Consider the following 23,485-nt stretch of genomic DNA (forward strand, 5'->3'; position numbering starts at 1 on the left):
GAAACCACAAAAGACATTAATTAATTTCTGTAATTACAAATGATCATTACAAAACTTCATCTGTCAAAATCATAGATAAGCACCCTTTACCCATTTTGTTTTCTGACCAGTCTCAAAATTGAACATTATACACAACAAAGGACCAAGGGAAACTTACAAACCCATTAAGAACTTTCTGAAAAAAATTCGAAATTGGCGCTTATTGGCTATTTTGTTTTCCTAGCAGTCTGAAAATTGAATATGCAAAACAGGAGACCCAGGGGACTCTAATCATGAAATGCGAGAAAGATCGATTGCACATTTTCTAAGACATAAAGGTAACAAGAATTGTTCATGGACAGATGAAGAGCGATTTGAACTGCCCACCATCTGATGATACAGGGCTAAAAAATGGAATTCAAATACTTTTGCAAGCTTGGTATGAAGCATATTTTTTTGTACATAATGATGACTTCAGATGGCTAGGTCTCTTATCCAAACAAATATTTGCAAAACACCAGAACAAAAGTTGTATCATTTATTATCTCTGCTGAATGTTTATTGAGGTTACAAACTTCGAATAAACAATTATGAGATGATTAATTACTTAAATTACATGTAAATCTTCCAGACAATCAATATCAAAGTGCAGTCAACTTCACTAATAATCAAGCGATGGAGACAATGCTTAATTATATCCAAAATTTGCTTATTCTTATTCACAAGATGTGTAGTGAGGCAAATCAAGTTGTTGATGAAATATCCTAGTTCCTAACTTTGTTATTTATGAAGTTGACTGTTAACATAACTGGATTATATCAGTATGGTATCCATTAACTAGTCAGGGCTCAAAGTGGATAGTTTTACAAGGTGGCCTATTTGGCTACCAAGTCATAAAATCTAGGCGCCAATTGGAAAAGTTAGGTGCCTGTCCTAGTTGTTTTAAATTAAAAAAGAAAAATCTTTTAATTCTTCAGATCAGTATAACAGCTCTGTAACTTTTTTTATTGTGAACGTCATTTTAGCATCGCCTGCAACTTTGAAAGATTAATCAAATCGCAAATAAACACATTTTTTTTTAGTGGCCATATGCATGCAGGCGCCTTATAGGTCAATAACTGGTCGCCAATGGTGAATTTAAGGTGCCATGGCCACTAAAATAGACGTCACTTTGAGCCCTGCACTAGTAGATGTGATGACAGTCCGATACTGAAAAGGCAGAGTTGAATACCAAGGTAATGTGTATACAGATTACATGGCTTTTTTTCATTTATCGAAGTCGGAACTGTTGGGCCAGTTGGACCAGAGTCATTTATTTGAAAGAAGGACGGACATAGTGGTCTTTTGTAGGTTTCAGAGAAGCCTTGATAAAGAATTCAAAGACATGTATGAGCATCTACATTCCATTGAACATAGACAGAGGCCAGCATACTTTAATCATGAAAGGGGCATAACTCCATTTGGAGGTCGTCTATGGTTCCCCTACAAAGTAATGTTACAATACAGTATCAACAAGAAAAAAAACTATACAACAACAAAAGCATGATTAAGATGATACAGCTAGAGTATAATGTACGTATCACAGTGATCTAGTCAGCAAATCATACCCAAAAGACCATGTTTAAGATGATAAAGCTACAGTATAATGCACATATCAAAGTGATCTAGTCAGCAAATCATACCCAAAAGACCATGTTTTTCGTTCATAGACATCTTTTACATTTGAGTAGAGAAATAGTGTTATTGAACTAATTTCAGTGCTTTTTATTTTAGAAGCACCATGCTAAGTCATACTAATTGTAATATGAGTGAATACTCTGGCTGTGTATCACTTATCTTAACATCACTTGTTTTCTTTAAACATCTGCCTTTTGACAATGTGCTGATGTTTTTGTGTGCCAACTTGAAGTTGGTTTCTCAAGTTATGTTTGCAAAATTATATATACATGTACTTGAATAGTAAGCACAATCTTTAAAAAAGTTTTACCATTGTAATGTATGTCATTCCAGATGACAGACAGATCCTTTTTTATGGATGATAAAACATTCCAATACATACACAGCACTAGTTATACTTAAATTGTACAGTAAAACATTCAAAAATTAAGATGTACAGCTTACTAATTGACAGTATTTCACCAACCTGGGAAACTTAGGATTTGGAAGAGAATACCAAGGTCTGCAGGATTTCCTTGTTTCAGAACTCTACTGATTGTACCAGGAAACTGAATTTATGTTTTGGTAGAGATTTCCATGATATGTATGTAGACTTTTTCCAGGATTCCATTTGTATACAGATGCCAAATTTAAATTTTGGAATGTATCAATAAACATGCTGCACAGTTTTCAGTACCCTGCTGATTACTCACTGGAAATTCTCAATAGATACGTCACTTCTGAACTCATTTGAACAAAAAAGAATACACACCTTAACAACACTTCAAAGTACATTTAAAATAAAATATCCTCAACAAAATTGAAAATAAAATAATAGTTTTATATGTACCACGAGACTTGATCACATTTATTCTATATACACACATAAATATTCAGTTAAAAAAAAAATAAATATGAAAATTAATTTCATAATGTATCATAATATCAACCAAGTTTGTTACAGATGTTTCATTATACATTTTATTTCTTGGTACACAGCTTAGGGTGTGTATGGTCAGTCTCTTTATATTCATGGTCAACAGAAGTTGCACATTACAGAATATGGCTAAACATTTAACCACCTTCTCCATCGATAACTTCTATTGTCACATCCAAAGACAAGATACATCACCAAACTATTTGGCACATCAACAGAAATCAACCGACAGTCCTTCTGAAGTGACTACAATCATTTGTCACTTTAACAGAGATAAACATCCTCTGGATGAGGTTGGTTTTAGATGGAGACTTTAAGTGTCCATTGCCCTGTGGATGGTGAGAGCCAGTGCTTGTGCCGAGGGCTCGGGACATATCTCTATAGCCTGCAGCACGTTCGCCAGAGCTTCTTCATATTGGCCAGACTTCAGAAGTGATCTAAACAAAAAAACATGTTTTATCAGTAAATACTTGCATAATCACATTTGTAAATATTACCATGTACAGTGAATCTAACTTATATCGGATATTATAACATCCCGCTTGATAATATAGTCAGGCTTCAACAGGGGGATAACAAAAACTGGATTTTCTAAAGACAGTGACCTTGACCTTGACTCAACAACCCTGACACTCAAACTTATCTGAGATAATATGATCCTTTGTAATTGTGTGAAGTAAATCCCTCAAGGAATGAAGCCGTCAGAGTGCTGACAAACTTTGGCGTTATGTAGAGTATGTATGTACATAGCCGACGGAGAGGAAACCTATAGTACCCCATACCCACCCTCCCCCCAACTACGATCACAAATCTATCCCTCATATCAAGTACAAGTACAAAAGTTCCATGTGAAATGTATACAAATTTCATTCTGTAGAAATGAACACACTGCAAATTCTATTTTTAGTAATCCATCATGATCAGCTAATTTCTGAACCCGGATGGTCGGTACTCAAACTAATACATTACATGATTATTGTTAACACCTTCATGAAGTTTCATGTCAGTCAGGGGAAAATATGGTCAGTAGAGAGAGGATGTGGAACATTCTATTTATGGTAACAGTAACCTTGACTTTACCCAAGGTGGTTGATATGCAAACTTGAGAAATATGCAAACGAGATGGTCAAAAACAAGTTTTGAAAATTTTGATCATGATAATGAAATTAAAAGTCAGAAGAGCGAGGACATTGGGGTAATTCAGAATTATTCCAGTACAATATCTACCAACGAGGGGACTCTAGATTTGTCAAACAGAAACCACCAACAGAAGAGAATTAGATTTAACAGTATGATACAAGAAGGTACATTTCCTCCTGAGCCCATCATGCATAGATGATTATCACTGGAGTCCTCCTGTAGGATATATAATATTTTACTTGAATAGCCCTAAGAAATAAGCCTTTATTTCCTTTATCTCCATACAAAGTGCTGACATATTCCTTCACAGGTAATCCATACAACAGTGAGAACTCATATTAACAAGTGCAATCAATGATTGTGAAAGCTCACCGGCGGCAGCAATCACACTATGCATTCATTTTTTATGTATGTATGTCACATAACATCGCTCCTAGACCTTTAATGGATGTATAAACCAAATAAGAAGGGTGTGGACTTACAAGCTTTCCAAAACTAACCCCAAAATCTTTAAAGTGGGTTTTTGTGTCAAAAAAGTAAGTCCACTAAATGGTAAAAATGCCCAAAAAAAATCACATTTTTTTTCTGCATGATTTTGCCACAGCATCACTCCTGGATCTCTAATGAATGTATAAACCAAATTAGAAGGGTGGTAGGTGTATACTTTTGGACTTACCCCCAAAAGTGAGTTTTGGTGCTAAAAAAGTTAAGTCCACAAAATGGTATAATGTGAAAAAATCACAATTTTTTCTGCATGATTTTGCCATAACATCACTCCTAGACCTCTAATGAATGTATAAACCAATTTAGAAGGGCATGAGGTGTATACTTTTGGATTTACAAGCTTTCCAAAAACTGACCCCAAAAACTATAAAGTTTTGGGGTGGGACGCGGACGCCGACGCGGATGCCGGGGTGACAGCATTAGCTCTCGGTTACTCGTAACCGGTGAGGTGAGCTAACTAGGAGCTGTGTAAGGCGAGTGGTTAATGTGTCCCGACACTTTATCACTAGCCCTCCACCTCTGGGTTGCGAGTTCGAAACCTACGTGGGACAGTTGCCAGGTACTGACCGCAGGCTGGTGGTTTTTCTCAGGGTACTCCGGCTTTCCTCCACCTCCAAACCTGCCACGTCCTTAAATGACCCTGGCTGTTCATAGGACTTTAAACAAAATAAACTTAACTCAAATTAACTAGAACACTCACCTGCCTGAGTGGATCAGTTCCTTGTACATGACCTTCATATCCTCTGAGAGGCGGTCGAAAGCTGAAATAGGATTGTAAACAATGAGCATTCCATTATATGAAGACTCAACCTAAATAATATGACTTGACCTTTCATGTTATTTCACCTTGACATCACACCCATTGAATCTGTTCCCGGTATTCTATCTAAACTACCCCAAATTTTTTTCTATTCTGACCCTTAACTTCCTGTCTAATCTGACCCAAAATTACTGTCTAAACTGACCCTAAACATTCTGTCTAATCTGACCCCAAACTTTCTGTCTAGTCTGAACCTTAACTTTCTGTCCACTCTGACTTCAAACTCCATATCTAATCTGACCCCAAACTTTTTCTTATCTGACCCTAAATTTCCTATCTATCTACTCTGACCCCAAAAATTTCACTCTATTCTAATATTAAGTAATTTTCTAATCCAAACCCTCTTTTATCTGACTAAACCTGGTATCAGATAACCCTTTCAACCCTAAGAAACATTAGTGGACTCTGCCATTCATTCATCATTTGAAGTCCAATATGGTCAGTAGGGGTGAAAGGGTTAATAAGAGATGAAGCCTTAATTCCCCAGTACTAGAGGACTTACCAGACTTCTGAGATTGTCTTTGTGTGGTCTCCTCTTCCTCCTCACTTGTCTCCCCCTCTTCACTGTAGTCGCTTTCATCTCCACTTTCCTCATCTTCATCATTAATAAAACCACTCATATCCGAGTCCTCTTCGTCACTTTCATCATCAGTTTCTACATCTTCAAACCTTTTCACAGATTTCTTACTTTGTAAGTTTGTATCTTCCTCATCAGACATTTCATCCTCTGAGCTTTTAATGGTATGTTTCTTCAATTTTTTTGTTGAGATTTGTTTTTCATCTTCAGAACCTTCGTTGTTTTCATCTTCATCTGAACTTTCAATCACATTTTTTCTTGAAATCTTGAGTGAAGTCTTTCTAGAGTCACTCTCATCTTCTACAGCTGCTGAAGAGTGTTCATCACTTCCTTCCTCATCAGAACTTTCTATAACAGCTTTCCTGACCTTTTTCTGTCTCGTAATAGTCGGTAAGGGGCTGTCTACTGACCTATTGTGACTAGACCTATCACCAGGCACACTGTCTATTGAAGAGTTATGACTCACTGGTTCATCAGGGGAGTCTTCCTCATCAGATTCGGCCACTACGTCTGCCCGACCTAGAGAGAGAGAATTTTCTATAGAATCTGTCACATCTGGTGTGCTACCTGCGGACTCCTCCTCTTCATCCTCGCTAGAATTCACCACAACTGTCATATCTGGTTTTGTGGTTGTCTGAATCTCCGGGGGAATCTCCAACAAATGTCATGTAGAGATTGTCTCTCCCTCCTTTACCCCCATCAGATACCTGGGGAGATGTTTCCTGCTCCGAGCTAGAACTCGGAGGAATCATTCTGTACATCAGGACTATCGGTAGAGAAAGCAGAAAAGATGGTGGTGTTCAATGATGGGTGTTTACGCAGCTTTGGTGTGTTTGAATCTGACATGTTACTAAATAATGACGACAAGGGTTTAGGTTCCACCTTCACAATGGGACGAGATGCATCCGGTGATATGAATATCTCCTCGTTGACAACTGGGCTATACTTGCCTGACTTTGGTGTCCGTGACAACCAGGGGCTGTGGGATACACTCTTCCTCTTGTTATTCCGTCCTTTAGGTGTTGTCATTGCCATAGTAACAGGAGTTTTCTTTTTCAAACTGCCAGGTGTCCTGGTACCATGGCTGTTGGGAGTAGTCATGTCTTCCATCCCATTTTCCTCCATAGATCTTTTATCAGGCGTTTTTGTCATAGAAGTTTCCATTAAACTGGAGCAGTTTTTCACAGGTGATTCAGTTGGAATGGAATCATTCTCTCCCATGTCATAATCAGAGTTATCTCCCTTGTTTGGGGAGCTCTCTAGTTTTTCTGTCTTGATACTGCTGTTTTGCTGTAGATTGAGTTCACCTGAAACTATGGCCTCCTGTTTTATATCAGTAATGTCCTCATGTTTGACAGGTATACGACTGTCCTTCTTTTCTGGAGCTTTTGACCATTCTTCTGTGTCTGAATTTCCATCCTGATTTGACTGAATTTCTTCAAGGTCAGAGTCAATCTCCACTACTTCATGTTTCTCCTCTGGGGGTTCTGTTATCTACAAGTGCACAATATGTATGGTCAGTTTCTATAACTTACCGATATATAGCCTGCTTCTGTAACTTACTGATGTATAGTCAGTTTCTATAACTTACAGATATATAGTCTGTTCCTATAACTTATTGATGTATATGTAGTAATTAAGTTTCTATAACTTAAGATATATAGCCTGTTTCTATAACTTATTGATGTATAGTCAGTTTCTATAACTTATTGATGTATAGTCAGTTTCTATAACTTATTGATGTATAGTCAGTTTCTATAACATATTGATGTATAGTCAGTTTCTATAACTTATTGATGTATAGTCAGTTTCTATAACTTATTGATGTATAGTCAGTTTCTATAACTTATTGATGTATAGTCAGTTTCTATAACATATTGATGTATAGTCTAGCAGTTTCTATAACTTATTGATATATAGTCAGTTTCTATACCTTACAGATATATAGTCTGTTTCTAATTTACAGATATATAGTCTGTTTCTATAACTTATTGATGTATAGTCAGTTTCTATAACTTATTGATATATAGTCAGTTTCTATAATTTATTGATATATAGTCAGTTTCTATAACTTATTGATGTACATTTGTATAGTCGGTTTCTATAACTTACAGATATATTGCCAGTTTCTATAGCATTCTATAACATAATCATGTAAAGTAAGTTTCTATAGCTAATCTAATCCTGCCAATGATTCGACAATCAACATTATTTTCATTAAAGAATGAAAACAAAAGTCCAAATTAGCCTGTATCGCTATCCTAACATAAGGTTTTGGCAAATATAGCTCATATTTGTGACACCTAAAGAAAGGTTTGATAACAAGCTTTTTAAAGCAGTGAAAATAACAATCTAGACATAAAAGCATGAGTACAATTTTTCAATCATATTTCAGGATGTTACATGCTAATTATCTTCACCATAGGCCTTATAGTAAAGGATCAGAGAAAAAAAAGAAAACTTAATGCTTAACACTTTTGCAATGATTCATATCCATTCATTTATACAAATGTGATAGAGTTTTTATTAAGAATATTGCAAGCAAGGTACTACCTGTATTGACATGTCAGCTATTTTCTCTTCAATGTCCTTGACCTCCAGGTCATCTGTGGAGGCATCCAAAACAATAGGGTCGTCACTATCACCAGTACTATTATCTGATTGGTCAGGTGATTCTACTGTTGTCAAATCAACACTGTCAGGCTCCACTTTATCTAAAATATGAAGATTTAAAAATCAGTGATCATCTGTCAGATAAAACTAGAACTGTCGTCCAGACCGCTAACTCATACCCCCGCCCCTCTGGTGAAGATTTTCCAACAAAAACCTGCTTTTTGTGAACAAGTTACTATGGCATCCTAAATTTGTGGGGGAAAAAACCTGCATGCATATGTACACATTATGAGTCCCTAACATTCCTGTGTACTTCAAATGAAATCGGTTGATACCTATATAGGACAACGTTTTCCACAAGAATATGGGTATTGAAACCTGGTAACCATGGAAACCAAAATTCTGTAGAGAAATATCATGCATACACATTTACACATGCATGGTCCCTATCACTCCTGTGTAGTTTGACTTGAAGCAGTTCACAGGGTTGTGAGAAGTTGACTGGACAAAATTCCTTGTTACCATGGTAACCACGAAACTACAATATGATATAGATTACGCACATCTACAATGTATAAGGTTTATTGCCATAAAGTTTTGTTGAAATTCCCTCAGTAGTTTAGGAGGAGTAGCTGGTACATCGTTGTGTCTACAGACAGACAGACAGACAGACAGACAGACAGACAGACAGACAGACAGACAGACAGACAGACAGACAGACAGACAGACGGATGGACAGACAACCTGATTCCAGCATAACCCCACCCCACCCCACTCCATTATCAAGTGAATAGTGTTTCTTGAATGTCATTATATAATCATGTTATATCTTTAGTGGTAAATTGCGACTTTTGACCTGTTCACTTTGACCTATGACCATCATAATCTAATCAGGTGTAGATCTTGATGTTATGATACTATGATATGAATACAAATGAACAAATCTTTTTATGAATGAATGAAATATCTTGTACACAAACTTTTTTTTATTTTGAAGATCTTGTATAACAATCAAGCAATATTTTCAACAAAAGCGTTATGATCCATTTATTTTTTAAATTTGGTGGTGATAGCCTCCTTAATGCCATTAATGGTAAAAACAATTTAAATTTTTATTTTGAAAATTTTTGAAAAAGTCTTCAAATTGAAATGTAGTTTGATGTGAATTTAATATTGTGAAGGATTTCCTCTAATCTTTCACCTACATTTTCTCTCAGGTTCCACATCTCCTGGAAGTGGGTAGGATGGTCCTACACTGGATCCAAAATTAAACTGGGGCAGTTCTCTGTGTGTTGCAGGTCTTGGATACTTTGAAAAACGCTCTTCCAGGGTTGATCCTTCTCCGAGCTCCGACTCCATTTGCAGTAGCTGTTGTGCTTTTTGAACCTAAGAAGAAAGCAACAATCAGTACTTAAAATATTCATTTTTCTGTTACTAGTCATTTCATAACCAGAATATCAAAACATTTTTTTAACTGGAATCTTCACTTCCCGCTATCTAACTCCTTAATCCCCATATTAGGTGTTTAGTTGTCTCCCCTTGATAATCCATTAAAAGTAAAGTGAGCATGGGGTCACATATACACTCACCCCTTCATCAATAAACAAGAGGCCCATGGGCCTTAACGGTCATCTGAGATTTGAAATATTTCAGTTAATTTAATTGACCCTTTTTGAGCCCACCCATCAGCCCCCAGGGGTCAGTCAGGGCCAACAGGTGTATACCATTAAGCTGTCATCCAATGCTGATAGTGTTAACAAAGTTAGAATGAATTCCAATAGAAATCAAACAGATAATAGTCAAAAATGTGATTTCCCTATATAAACTATAGTAAAGTATACCCCCTCCCCAGGGGCAAACTTGAGACCCTAGGGTCATGAAATTCAAAATTTTGGAAAAGCACCTTAAAACCCTTCAATCTATGAAGAGTATTTGATTCCACCATATCTGAGATTAGAGAAGAAGACTTTTGAAATTTCAGTCAATTTGACCCTTTTTAGCCCCACCCATCAGCCCCTGGGGGTCAGCCAGGGCCAACATGTTTAAACCATCAAACTGCCATCACAAGCTGATAATGTTAACAAAGTAAGAATGAATTCCAATAGAAATCCAACAAATAAAAGTCAAAAATATGATTTCCCTATATAAACTATAGTAAAGTTTACCCCCTCCCCAGGGGCAAACGTGAGACCCCAGGGTCAGGAAATTCACAATTTTGGTAAAGCACCTTAAGACCCTTCCATCTATGAAGAGTGTTTGATTCCACCATATCTGAGAGTAGAGAAGAAGATTTTTGAAGTTTTAGTCAATTTGACCCTTTTTAGCCCCGCCCCTCAGGCCCCTTGGGGGTGGGGACTATATAATTCACAATTTTGGTTGACCTATAGCCATGAAAGCTTCCTGCCAAATTTCATTGAATTTGGTTTAGGGGTTTTGGAGAAGAAGTCGAAAATGTAAATTGTTACGGACGGACAACGACGGACAAAAGGGTATTAGAATAGGTCACTTGAGATATCTACAAGCTTTTTTTTATTTCAAAAATTGTCAAGGATTTGCCTTTGAACTTGACCAATGACCACCAAAATCAGGAGTAGACCTTGATGGTGTAATGTGAATATGAACAATTAGTAAATCTGTCTAGGGGTTCATGAAATATTGTGTACACAATGTTATCAGACACAGTCAACGTGATTACTATATGCGATGTACTGTATGTAATTGTCTCCCCCTACCCTGCACTGTATGTAATTGTCTCCCCTTACCCTGCACTGTATGTAATTGTCTCCCCCTACCCTGTACTGTATGTAATTGTCTCCCCTTACCCTGTACTGTATGTAATTGTATGCCCTTACCCTGTACTGTATGTAATTGTCTCCCCTTACCCTGCACTGTATGTAATTGTCTCCCCCTACCCTGTACTGTATGTAATTGTCTCCCCTTACCCTGTACTGTATGTAATTGTCTCCCCTTACCCTGTACTGTATGTAATTGTCTCCCCTTACCATGCACTGTATGTAATTGTCTCCCCCTACCCTGTACTGTATGTAATTGTCTCCCCTTACCCTGCACTGTATGTAATTGTCTCCCCCTACCCTGTACTGTATGTAATTGTCTCCCCTTAGCCTGTAGTGTATGTAATTGTCTCCCCTTACCCTGCACTGTATGTAATTGTCTCCCCCTACCCTGCACTGTATGTAATTGTCTCCCCTTACCCTGTACTGTATGTAATTGTCTCCCCCTACCCTGTACTGTATGTAATTGTCTCCCCCTACCCTGCACTGTATGTAATTGTCTCCCCTTAGCCTGTAGTGGATGTAATTGTCTCCCCTTAGCCTGTACTGTATGTAACTGTCTCCCCTTACCCTGTACTGTATGTAGTTGTCTCCCCTTACCCTGTAGTGTATGTAATTGTCTCCCCTTACCCTGTAGTGTATGTAATTGTCTCCCCTTACCCTGTAGTGTATGTAATTGTCTCCCCTTAGCCTGTACTGTATGTAATTGTCACCCCTTACCCTGTACTGTATGTAATTGTCTCCCCTTACCCTGTACCATATTTAATTGTCTCCCCTTAGCCAGTACTGTATGTAGTTGTCTCCCCTTACCCTGTACTGTATGTAATTGTCTCCCCTTAGCCTGTACCGTATTCAATTGTTTCCCCTTAGCCTGTTAGTGTATGTGATTGTCTCCCCTTAGCCTGTAGTGGATGTAATTGTCTCCCCTTAGCCTGTTCTGTATGTTATTGTCTGCCCTTACCCCGTACTGTATGTAATTGTCTCCCCTTAGCCTGTACTGTATGTAATTGTCTCCCCTTACCCTGTACTGTATGTAATTGTCTCCCCTTACCCTGTAGTGGATGTAATTGTCTCCCCTTAGCCTGTACTGTATGTAACTGTCTCCCCTTACCCTGTACTGTATGTAGTTGTCTCCCCTTACCCTGTAGTGTATGTAATTGTCTCCCCTTACCCTGTAGTGTATGTAATTGTCTCCCCTTACCCTGTAGTGTATGTAATTGTCTCCCCTTAGCCTGTACTGTATGTAATTGTCTCCCCTTACCCTGTGCTGTATGTAATTGTCTCCCCTTACCCTGTGCTGTATGTAGTCATTGCCCTCGAGGTGAGACTTGGACACTGGTTCCTCTTGGTCCTCCGGCTGGTCATCCATAGCCTCACTGGCTTTGTTAAACATCAGATCATGATCACTGAGTCCAAACAGGTCTACAACCATACAGTATATATATATGCATAATGTGTATACAAGTTGTAATTTATTTTATAATACAGTTTATCTTGATTTGACCATTGACTTTTATGTAAACCAATTAAGACAGGGGTACCAAGGGAAAACTGATAGATAAACTACATAGTCATTCAGGTAGCCCATAAATTTCCACACTGAGAAACTGAACTATGTTGTCGCAGTGAAAAGCGTATGCGATATCCACTCTGCCACCTGACCAGAGTAAAACCATAAGTGTGGGATACTGCCATATCCAAAGATGTTATGCTGGTCAGTCTTTGCTCAGACAAGCAGAAGAAAGGACAATAACTCTGGTCAGTGATTGTACCTGTTGTACAATTTCAGTATGCGATACATCTCGATTCTGAAATTATAGCTAAAGAAAGTTTGGCAACTCTGAGTCATGTACTGACAAACTCATGGTCTGGCAATGCCAAAAACATACCCTGTCCAGACCCCATCTTGTATAAATGTGTTAGCAATGAGACTTATCAAGTGGAATTTAAGTTAGATTATACATGTAACAGTAATAACAATCGACATGACTCACCTAGAGAGTGGAGACAGTTATAACTCGAAATGACTCACCTAGAGAGTGGAGACAGTTATAACTCGAAATGACTCACCTAGAGAGTGGAGACAGTAATAACAATCGAAATGACTCACCTAGAGAGTGAAGACAGTAATAACTCGAAATGACTCACCTAGAGAGTGGAGACAGTAATAACAATCGAAATGACTCACCTAGAGAGTGGAGACAGTAATAACAATCGAAATGACTCACCTAGAGAGTGGAGACAGTAATAACTCGAAATGACTCACCTAGAGAGTGGAGACAGTAATAACAATCGAAATGACTCACCTAGAGAGTGGAGACAGTAATAACTCGAAATGACTCACCTAGAGAGTGGAGACAGTAATAACTCGAAATGACTCACCTAGAGAGTGGAGACAGTAATAACTCGAAATGACTCACCTAGAGAGTGGAGACAGTAATAACTCGAAATGACTCACCTAGAGAGTGGAGACAGTAATAACTCGAAATGACTCACCTAGAGAGTGGAGACAGTAATAACTCGAAATGACTCACCTAGAGAGTGGAGACAGTAATAACTCGAAATGACTCACCTAGAGAGTGGAGACAGTAATAACACGAAATGACTCACCTAGAGAGTGGAGACAGTAATAACTCGAAATGACTCACCTAGAGAGTGGAGACAGTAATAACTCGAAATGACTCACCTAGAGAGTGGAGACAGTAATAACTCGAAATGACTCACCAAGAGAGTGGAGAAAAGCAATGTGAGTATCTAGGGAGGTGTCGGAGATACGACTTCCATGGTGCATCTCCTGTAGTTGAACCTGAGTCTTGGAGTGATGAGGATTGTCCAGGATAAACAGCTCCTTCAACTCCTGCTTCGTGAAGTACCTGTAATAAGTTGAAGACATGAATTTATATCTTCAATAAACAATCTTACAGAATTTTCTTCGCAATAATCCAATGGAAACAACACATTCTCTGAATCAAAGTAGGAGGATGAGCTTATTACAGGACAGTGAAATTAATAGCATTTTTTGGTATTCATAATGAATTCGGGGGCTCATACATATACCCCACCCCCCTCAATAATAAAATAAATCTACCCTGGAGTTCAAAGGGTTATCTTGTACACAACTAGAACTGTCGCCAGAATGGCTGACTGATACCCCTGCAATCCGTCATGGCGACATCAAAATTTTTAATATTAACAAGGAAAACCTGATTATGATCAGTTACCATGGCAACTGAATTTTGGAATTTAAACAGCTATACATGTTCCCAAACATTCATGCAGAGTTTAGTGAAAATCGGTCCACAGGTTTAGGAGAAGTTATTCGGCCAAGAAAAACATGTTACTAGTGACCAGTTATCATGGCAACCAAATTTTCAGAATTTAAACAGCTGCATGCACATCTACACATGGTCCTCTATATTTGTGTGAAGTTTCATTGGAATCGACCCATAAATTAAGGAGGAGTTGTCTGGACAATCTCAAAGTTATGGTTCTTATCGGAAAACCTGTTTATAGTGACCAGTTACCATAGCAACCATAATTTTGAGAAAAGAAAGTGGCATGCACATCTACACATGATCATTAATATTTGTGTGAAGTTTAATTGGATTCGGCGCATCGGTTTAGGAGGAGTTGTCTGGACAAAATGTGTCTACAGACAGACGGACAGACGGACGGACAACCTGATTCCAGTATGCCCCCCTAACTTCATTGTGGGGGTATAATTACCTATTTTTCATCCCAGAGGTGGTCAGGTGTAACCTTTGACCTATAACCTTGACTAGTACTGATGACCACTAAAATCAAACTAGGGGTAGAATTAAAGATGCTGTGATGTCATGGTGTGAACATGTAATCTTTTTATTTCAAATGTGGTCAACTGTGACCTTTGACCTTTAACCTTTACTAAGCGTGTGGTGGGGGGGATAGGGTGTGTATTCAAAGTACACAGGAGGGGCGCAAAAAAAGTTTTTTTGTTTTTAGGTTTTTAACAGCCAGGGTAGTATGAGGATAGGTGTCAAGGAGACACCAACAGCCAGGGTCATATAAGGACAGCTATCAAAGAGACACCAACAACCAGGGTCATATAAGGATAGGTGTCAAGGAGATACCTAGAGTAAGAAAACATAGCACAACACTAAAAAGACAACACCTGAAATCCCTTTTTCTTCAGGGGGCCCAGTTTTCATCTAATTTAGTCTTCTTCTACGATCAACATACAGTGGTCTTATTCTTGGGCTCTCTTATGTGCCCTGAACAGAAGAGAAAAGAGAACTAACCCTGACGGAGGTCCCCAATTAGTTACCTCTTACATCATGCAGTGAGATACAGCAGGCATAATCTTTCCTCGCTGCTACACTAAAGTCAGTCAATGTAAAATACCTGTATGGTGACACTTGAGATTCATTTGATCACATCAAAGGATCAAAGCAGTCTTTTTTGCTTTTTCTACAAGATGGTGGTGGTGACAGAGCCTTCAGTTTGGCACAAAATATTCCGTGGGTGCAGAAAATAAAATTAAAATTAACCAATGGTAGTAATGAGGATGATGGACAGATAGACAAAGGGAAACATTGAATTCTTCTCCATTGCCAAGATGGAGACATGAACAACAGGCATACTGGGTATTGCTGAATCAATATATGTCCCCTTCTAAAAAATAGTGACCTTCACCTTGACAAAAAAAACCGGAAACTCAATTCTATCCGAGATATTATGGTCCTTTATCATTGCGTGAAATTTGATCAAAATCTTTTAAGGAAGGAAGCTGTTAGAGCACTGACAAACTAGGACATTACATACATTTTATAATTTGAAGAAGTAGGACTTGGAAGAACATCACCTTAAATGTTACCATGTAATCTGAATCTTTTTTTTTTTTACCAAAACGTAAATTGCCAAACAAAAGAAGTAAAACAATTGTTTTAATAAAGACATGAAAAATGTACAAATAGTAAATAAATAATGAAAAATACAGAAATATTTTTTACAAATTAAATTCATAGCCATTTTTGGTAAAAGAAAAATCAGGATAAATTTCTGGGGGAAGTTTCTTCAGTAGCATCTTGGTTAGAGCCCTGAAGAGAACTATAGAATTCCTCGAAGCTTTTATCAAAAGGTGTTGTTGACAGACAGACAGATAGATAGACAGATGGACAAACATTCCATGATACATCCATTCATTGTCCCATAGAAAGGGAAGAAGAAATACCCTATTTTATTTATGTATGGGTTTTACGTTCCGCTATAACAGCCTTTGAGAGAAGAAATAACTCTAATCCACTGTTTTATATTATTAACAGATTCTACGCTATCTATTACAGCCATACCCACTCCCTGGTGTAAGTCACACATACCCTATCAACAGATGGCAGATCATCCCAGCCAGCTCTACTCTATTACAAGCCTGCCAACCTACCAATCACTGAAGGTTCTGACCACCTGGCCAGCTCATTAACATATCTCTGATAGGTGTCACTAATTAGACATAATATTCATGGCAATTAGCTAGATGGTCATTAGCTTCAGAAAAAGACAATATTTCAAAGATAAAAAGTAGTGTTAGCTTCACCTGTCTTGCCAGTTCAAAATTTAAAATGTTTTCAAATTAATTGATGTCTTAAAATTCTAAAAGTTTCAAAATTTGTGAACATATTTGTAGGTAGAATTGTGCAAGTTTGATCTTTGAGCAGAATTAATTTATCTAGAAGGTATATGGGATACATATTTAGTGACCACTTATAATCAGGTAAACAATGCCTTGATCGAGTGACAACAGTACATTGGATGTGATATAACCAATCAAACCAAGGCCTGTTAAGGTACAGGGATCTTAAAGTCGGGTTTTCTTATATAAGTAATCTTTCTTGAAATCAGAAAAAGAAAAAGTCATTTGTTTTTTAGACATATATATTGTTATAGCCTCTTACAAAAAATATAAAGATATAATCATTTCATGAAATAAAAGAACAAGGGAATATTATAGTGATCAGTCAACATAATGGAACAATTTTAATTCTTGAAAAAAAAATCATTAATTGAAGTCTAGCCAACTACAAAAAAAAAAAAAAAAAAATGAGCAAATAAATATGACTGAAGGATACATATACTCAATTCATACAATACTTTATTAGTGAATTTTTAATATTTAACTTTCTTTTCTTTTTTCTCCATTTCATTTTATGCAATTGATAAACTGTTATTAAATCAGGGTTAACGTAAATTTTGTTTACCTGTGGTAAATTTCTAATCTTCACCGAGACCAGGTATATACATGAACAGGGGCAGGCTAATTGTAATCTATTGTGTAACAAGGTATTTACAGTAAGTTAATCTCTTTAACTTAAAACCAGATTACTTAACATTAGACCAGGTACTTATCTAAAGAATCTCAATGTTGGATAACTTGCATATCTAGGAACATGTAAATTTCTGTTTTGGTAAACACAATCAAGTACTTCATGATGTTTTACTGCACACAAACAAACAAAAAAGTCCAGACATTTTCTATAAAATCAACTTGTTCACTGCGAATATTTTTGTGCGTTTCATAAAGACAAAAGAAAATAAGAATTTCAATATCAAATTACAAATTTCAATATTATACTTCAAAATTTCAATATTTACTTACAAAATTTCAATATTAAAATAACAAAATTTCGGTATTTAATTACAAATTTAAAAAAAAATACAATAAATAAATTTACTTATATACAAATGTATGTAGATACTTTTAAATTCAGCAACATGATTTGCCAGTATTCTATTTGACACTGAGACAGAACACATATTCCCTATGTAACCATGCACAGTCCATTTATGTTGTTCTTTATGAGAATGCTTGTTGTAAAGATTTAAACATCTCACAATTGATTTCTATTAATGACTTACATGAAAAGGAGGGGGGGGGGGGCAAATACTGCAAGTAAGACATATATTATCAAGAAAAGGTAGAAATCTTCTTTACTGGAAAGAAAGAAAGAAAGAAAGACTTGTATATCAGGTATATACGTCTCTGAAAGAAAGAAAGAAAGAAAGAAAGAAAGAAAGCTGTCATCCTATTCCTTCTTTTTTTTCAAAATACAATTTTCTTAAAATATCAATAAGTTTTCAATATTTCTGACATGACTTGAATTTGGGCATACAGAAAAATCATTCCTATACTGCTTTAACTATTATTAGACATGTTTATGGATGGTCAGTGAGGTTTTTGTGATTTTTGTAGGTAATGGTGAATCTGACATGATACCAGTTGATGTATCCAACTAGACAAGAAGAAACAGCACTACATAATATATCTACCAAGGTATCCATTGTCAGTATGACTAACCTGGGTACCAGAGGGGGAAAATTAGGGACATTTCTGAGAACTCATGATCTAAAATAAAAATGAAAGATACGTTTGAAATGAATATATGACTGAATTATCAACAAGAAGAAAATTAATTTGTTAGTAAAAACGACCAAAACAAATGAAATATATATTTATTTATACACAATGGTATTGCTGATAAACAATTACCCCTAAGTAGCCCCACAATCTCCTATAGTGTAGACATGCTCTTGTTTTGACTGTCTTGCTAATAGCTGTAGGGGGTCACTAGTGTATGCATAGAAACTGACCCCTAATAACTCTCCAGCTTGACCAATAACAAACACCCCAGGGATTACAATCAGGGGTGGCCCAAGCCAGTAGGGTGGCAGATCTAACCCTCTAAGCCAACAACAGACTAGCTTGCCACTCTAGAGCCTTAATCAACACCATTGTTTCCCGAACTCCCTTTCTCTGGTTTGGCTGTTAGGGTTTTAGGTGGTAGGGTGAAAAGTAGGGATCAGAAAGTTGGAGCTAAGCAGATATTGTTCTTGGCATTCCTAGAATACAATGAGACTAATTTACCAGTTTAAGAAGAAGAGAAGTTGCTTGGACTTGCTGTTGACAGATACAACCAAGAAAACCGAGGTGCAGTGAGACATTTCCACACAATCCAGGACACCTGTGGTAAGTCTCACAGCTCACCAGAAAGGTAAGGACTTTTATACTATGAGTATCCAAGACATTTTCTCTATCTTCATGCATACATTGTATGTCTTAAAACAGAAAGGTAAGAACTTTAATCCTTTGGATATTTTCAGTCCTTTAATTTGTGATCAAGAGAAATGCAAAACATTTTCTCTATTTTTATTCATACATCTTTTAAGACCTTAAGTTAAAGGTAAATTGTCCATGCATCAACATTTTTTGTTTTGAGACTTGCATCTATCAGAATCTTAAGGGATCCAAAAATATGTATCTTGTGAAAAAGAAATGTATCATTGGAAATGAACACAAATTCATGTGAACGTTTTAACAAGAAAATTCACATAACATTAATTTGCTGAGCTTTCAAAATTAAGTTGTTATGTATGGATTATTAATTGAAGGCATGCAAGTATTAGGAATACAAATTTATACTGCAATCATGATACATTTTGCTACTGCTTAAACATGACCTAAACTTGAAATACATAACAATCTGTTTGTTAAAGTGATAGATTTGTGCTTGTCCTTCAGCTTGCAATGTGCGGTCCACCTAATGAGTGACCTGTGGGGAATGAGTGTCCTGTGAGAGTTTTTTCACGCCCCGCAATTCGTTAAGTAATATTTTTAAATATTTTTTTCTGTATCATACAGATGAACGTCGAACCCATTACCATGCCAAATTTCACTTTGATTGGACGTGTGCATATTATGCATTTTTACGACAAAGTTACGGTGCAGCGCACATGCGAGTGTCCTGTGAGGTTTTTTCACGCCCCGCAATTCGTTAAGTGACATTTTCGAATATTTTTTTCTGTATCATACAGATGAACATCTAACCGATTAATTTGCCAAATTTGACTTTGATTGAACGGGTGCATATTATGCTAATGTACCGGCAAAGTTACGATGCATTACACATGTGAGCGTCCTGTGAGGAATGAGTGTCCTGTGAGACTTTTTTCACGCCCCGCGATTCATTAATAGACATTTTAAAATTATTTTTTCTCTAGCATACAGATGAACATAGAACATATTAGCACGCAAAATTTGACTATGATTGGACAAGGGCATATAATGCAAATATATGCAAATCTATCGGCGAAGCTACGGTGCACTACACACGCGAGTGTCCTGTGAGGAATGAGTGTCCTGTGAGTGATTTTACACGCCCCGCAATTCGTTAAGTGATATTTTTAATTTTTTTTTCTGTTTCATACAGATGAACATCTAACCCATAACCATGCCAAATTTGACTTCGATTGGACGTGTGCATATGATGCATTTTTTACGACAAAGTTACGGTGCTGATCGATTTGTTCGCACGCCCCATTTACCGATGGTTATACACATGTACCACCTGTGTCCTGTGGCGCCGTGCCAACCTCGGGTACCTTGACGTGTTAGTTATATATCCTTGCCGCAGGCATGGATCACTGTTAATTAAACTGCTGAAACCTTTTTTTCTTAAATGTGCGGGCCGGTTTGTGCTGCTCCTTTTACATGTAATTTACGCACATATGATAACTTAATGCATTGTTTAAGCTACTTGAGTTAGACGTATTAATATAGAATTGAACAATATAACTTATACATAATATATAACCAAATATAATGGTAAACTGTTATTAATACATAGAATTTGTTAATCTCAGTCTGAAAACTTGTAATGTACAATCACAAACAGGTCGACAGGTGATATATTGTCATGTTAATAAAATTTGAGCGTTTTTGTTCACGCCCCGCAATTCATTATTTGATGTTTTAAAATTATGTTTGCTGTATAATAAAGATGGACATCTAATCGATTGATCTGCCCCGCAATATTCGTTAAGTGATATTTAAAAAAAAAAAAAATCTGTATCATACAGAAAAACATCTAACCGATTAATATGCCAAATTTAACTTAGATGGGACGTGTGCATATTATGCTAATGTATCGCCAAAGTTACGATGTGAGCGTCCTGAGAGGAATGAGTGTCCCGTGAGGAATGAGTGTCCTGTGAAAGTTTTTTCACGCCCCGCAATTCGTTAAGTGATATTTTAAAATATTTTTTTCTGTATCATAGAGATGAACATCTAACCGATTGATATGCCAAATTTAACTTAGATGGGACGTGTGAATATTATGCTAATGTACCGCCAAAGTTACGATGCATTACACATGTGAGCGTCCTGAGAAGAATGAGTGTCCTGTGAGGAATGAGTGTCCCGTGAGGAATGAGTGTCCCGTGAGGAATGAGTGTCCTGTGAGTTTTTTCACGCCCCGCGATTCATTAAAAGATATTTTAAAATTATTTTGTCTGTACCATACAGATGAACATATAAACTATTAGCATGCAAAATTTGACTCTGATTGGACGAGTGCATAATATGCAAATATACTGGCGAAGTTACGGTGCAATACATATATGTGAGTGTCCTGTGAGGAATGAGTGTCCTGTGAGAGTTTTTGTACGCCCCACAATTCGATAAGTAGTACTTTTTGTTAACTCCTTCTGTACCATACAGATGAACATCGAAAATTTATTCATTTTCGGTGCAGTGTCCAGTGCGGTTTTTTCACACCCCACAATTCGTACATATACGCGATGTCTATTACTATCAACAAGTACATTTTAGCAAATGCTACGAAAAACAAGTAATAGATTTTAAAATGTATGATATTTGTTTGTTCTGTACTTCCTGCCTTTTGACAAATCGGAGAGCAATGTTACAAAGATATTACAAAAATATTGAATTGGTGACCTTTAGTCTTTATTTTGTCAAATATTGTAATTTTGTATTTGTTTTGGGAAAGGGCGTTGATAAGTTGCAAAAACTTGTGCCAAATGCCCCTGTACTTTTTGTCAATAAAATATATTTGGATAAAATAAATGCTACGACGAATTTACAGTAAGTTTAAGGTGAGTGTCATGTCAGTTTTTTGCACGTTTTGTTGAATTGATAGGCGTGTAATAGATATGAATATTAACTAATAGTATAACTATTTTGAAGTCATCACTGAGTAAAGGGTAAATAGGTTAAGATTTTTGCGCTGCTCTACGAAATAAAGGCCTTAAATTTTAAACGTTAAAAACAACTGTTATTGGTAATGTACGAAAAGCAGTACTGCCGTTATATGTTTAAATGTATTTAAACTTTAAAGTGCGTTAACTATGTAGACAGTGTATTTGCACTTTTAATAAATACGTGTAATTAGAAATTACATTAAAAGTTAAGACTGTGCATTTTCTTGGTGTACATGTTGATAGTGAGCGTTAGTTAAATATTGAAGGATTTTACTTTTCATTATATTTTATTAACCATAATTATTTGTTTACATCGTTCCTTTTTCAAAAGGTAATTAACAGTACAGGGTATATGAATTGATTAGTGATGCCAACTAACTCACTTTATATAAATATACATGTATAATTATTATATACGGACTTGGGGATAAAATACGTATATTTCAGGCGTAATAAAGTTATTTCTTGTAGAATTCCTATAAACGGACTTTGGGAGAAAATACGTATATTTCGAGCATGATAAAGTAAATTTTTTGAATAATTATTATATACGGACTTGGGGATAAAATACGTATATTTCAGGCGTAATAAAGTTATTTATTGTATAATTCTTATAAACGGACTTTGGGAGAAAATAGGTGTATTTGTATTTCTTATATAACGGACATAGTTTTGAAGTTTGAGCAGTTCAATCACCAGTGACCATGCCTGCGGCAAGGTACCCGAGGTTGGCACGGCGCCACAGGACACTCACTAGTTAGCCTAGTACACACTGTATTCGAAAGGTAAACAAAATCACGGGGCGTGCGAACACCTCGCGGGACACCCTGCAATGTAACTTTGACGGTGCATTTATATAATATGCACTCGTGCAATCAAGGTCAACTTTTGCATGGTAATAGGCTCCATGTGCATTTGTATGATACAGAAAAAATAATTCTAAAATATCATTTAATGAGTTGCGGGGCGTGCAAAAACAATCACAGTACACTCATTCCTCACAGGACACTCGTATGTTTATGGCACCGTAACTTCGTGTTCGCCGGTACATTTGTATAGTATGCACTCGTTATATCACAGTCAAATTTTACATGTTAATAGGTTAGATATTCATCTGTATGATACAGAAAAAAAAATTCTAAAATATCATTTAATGAATTGCGGGGCGTGCAAAAACACTCACAGGACACTCATTCCTCACAGGTCACATTCCTCGCAGGACACTCGCAGTTTTATGGCACCGTTACTTCGTCTTCGCCGTTACATTTGCATGTTATGCACCCGTCCAATCAAAGTCAAATTTTGCCTGTTATTAGGTTTAATATTCATCTGTATGATACAGAAAAAATAATTTTAAAATATCGTTTAATGAATTGCGGGGCGTGCGAAAACCTCACAGGACACTCGCATGTGCACTGCACCGTAACTATGTCGTTAAAAAT

At 36.7% G+C, this 23,485-nt stretch overlaps 1 protein-coding gene across 1 annotated transcript in view; it reads right to left on the bottom strand.

Annotated features, from left to right (window-relative positions):
- Positions 1-502: 502 nt before the first annotated feature.
- Positions 503-23,485, bottom strand: part of LOC117332168 (DNA excision repair protein ERCC-6-like) — a 47,136-nt gene continuing 24,153 nt past the window's right edge. Inside the window, 8 exon segments of the mRNA XM_033891053.1 lie at positions 503-3,009; positions 4,917-4,977; positions 5,539-6,275; positions 6,347-7,107; positions 8,167-8,327; positions 9,432-9,612; positions 12,310-12,440; positions 13,743-13,891. Of these exon segments, the coding sequence (XP_033746944.1) occupies positions 2,886-3,009; positions 4,917-4,977; positions 5,539-6,275; positions 6,347-7,107; positions 8,167-8,327; positions 9,432-9,612; positions 12,310-12,440; positions 13,743-13,891 (2,305 nt within the window). The 3' untranslated portion in view covers positions 503-2,885.

Source organism: Pecten maximus, chromosome 8 (assembly GCF_902652985.1).
Source record: "Pecten maximus chromosome 8, xPecMax1.1, whole genome shotgun sequence".
NCBI classification, from domain to species: Eukaryota; Metazoa; Mollusca; class Bivalvia; order Pectinida; family Pectinidae; genus Pecten; species Pecten maximus.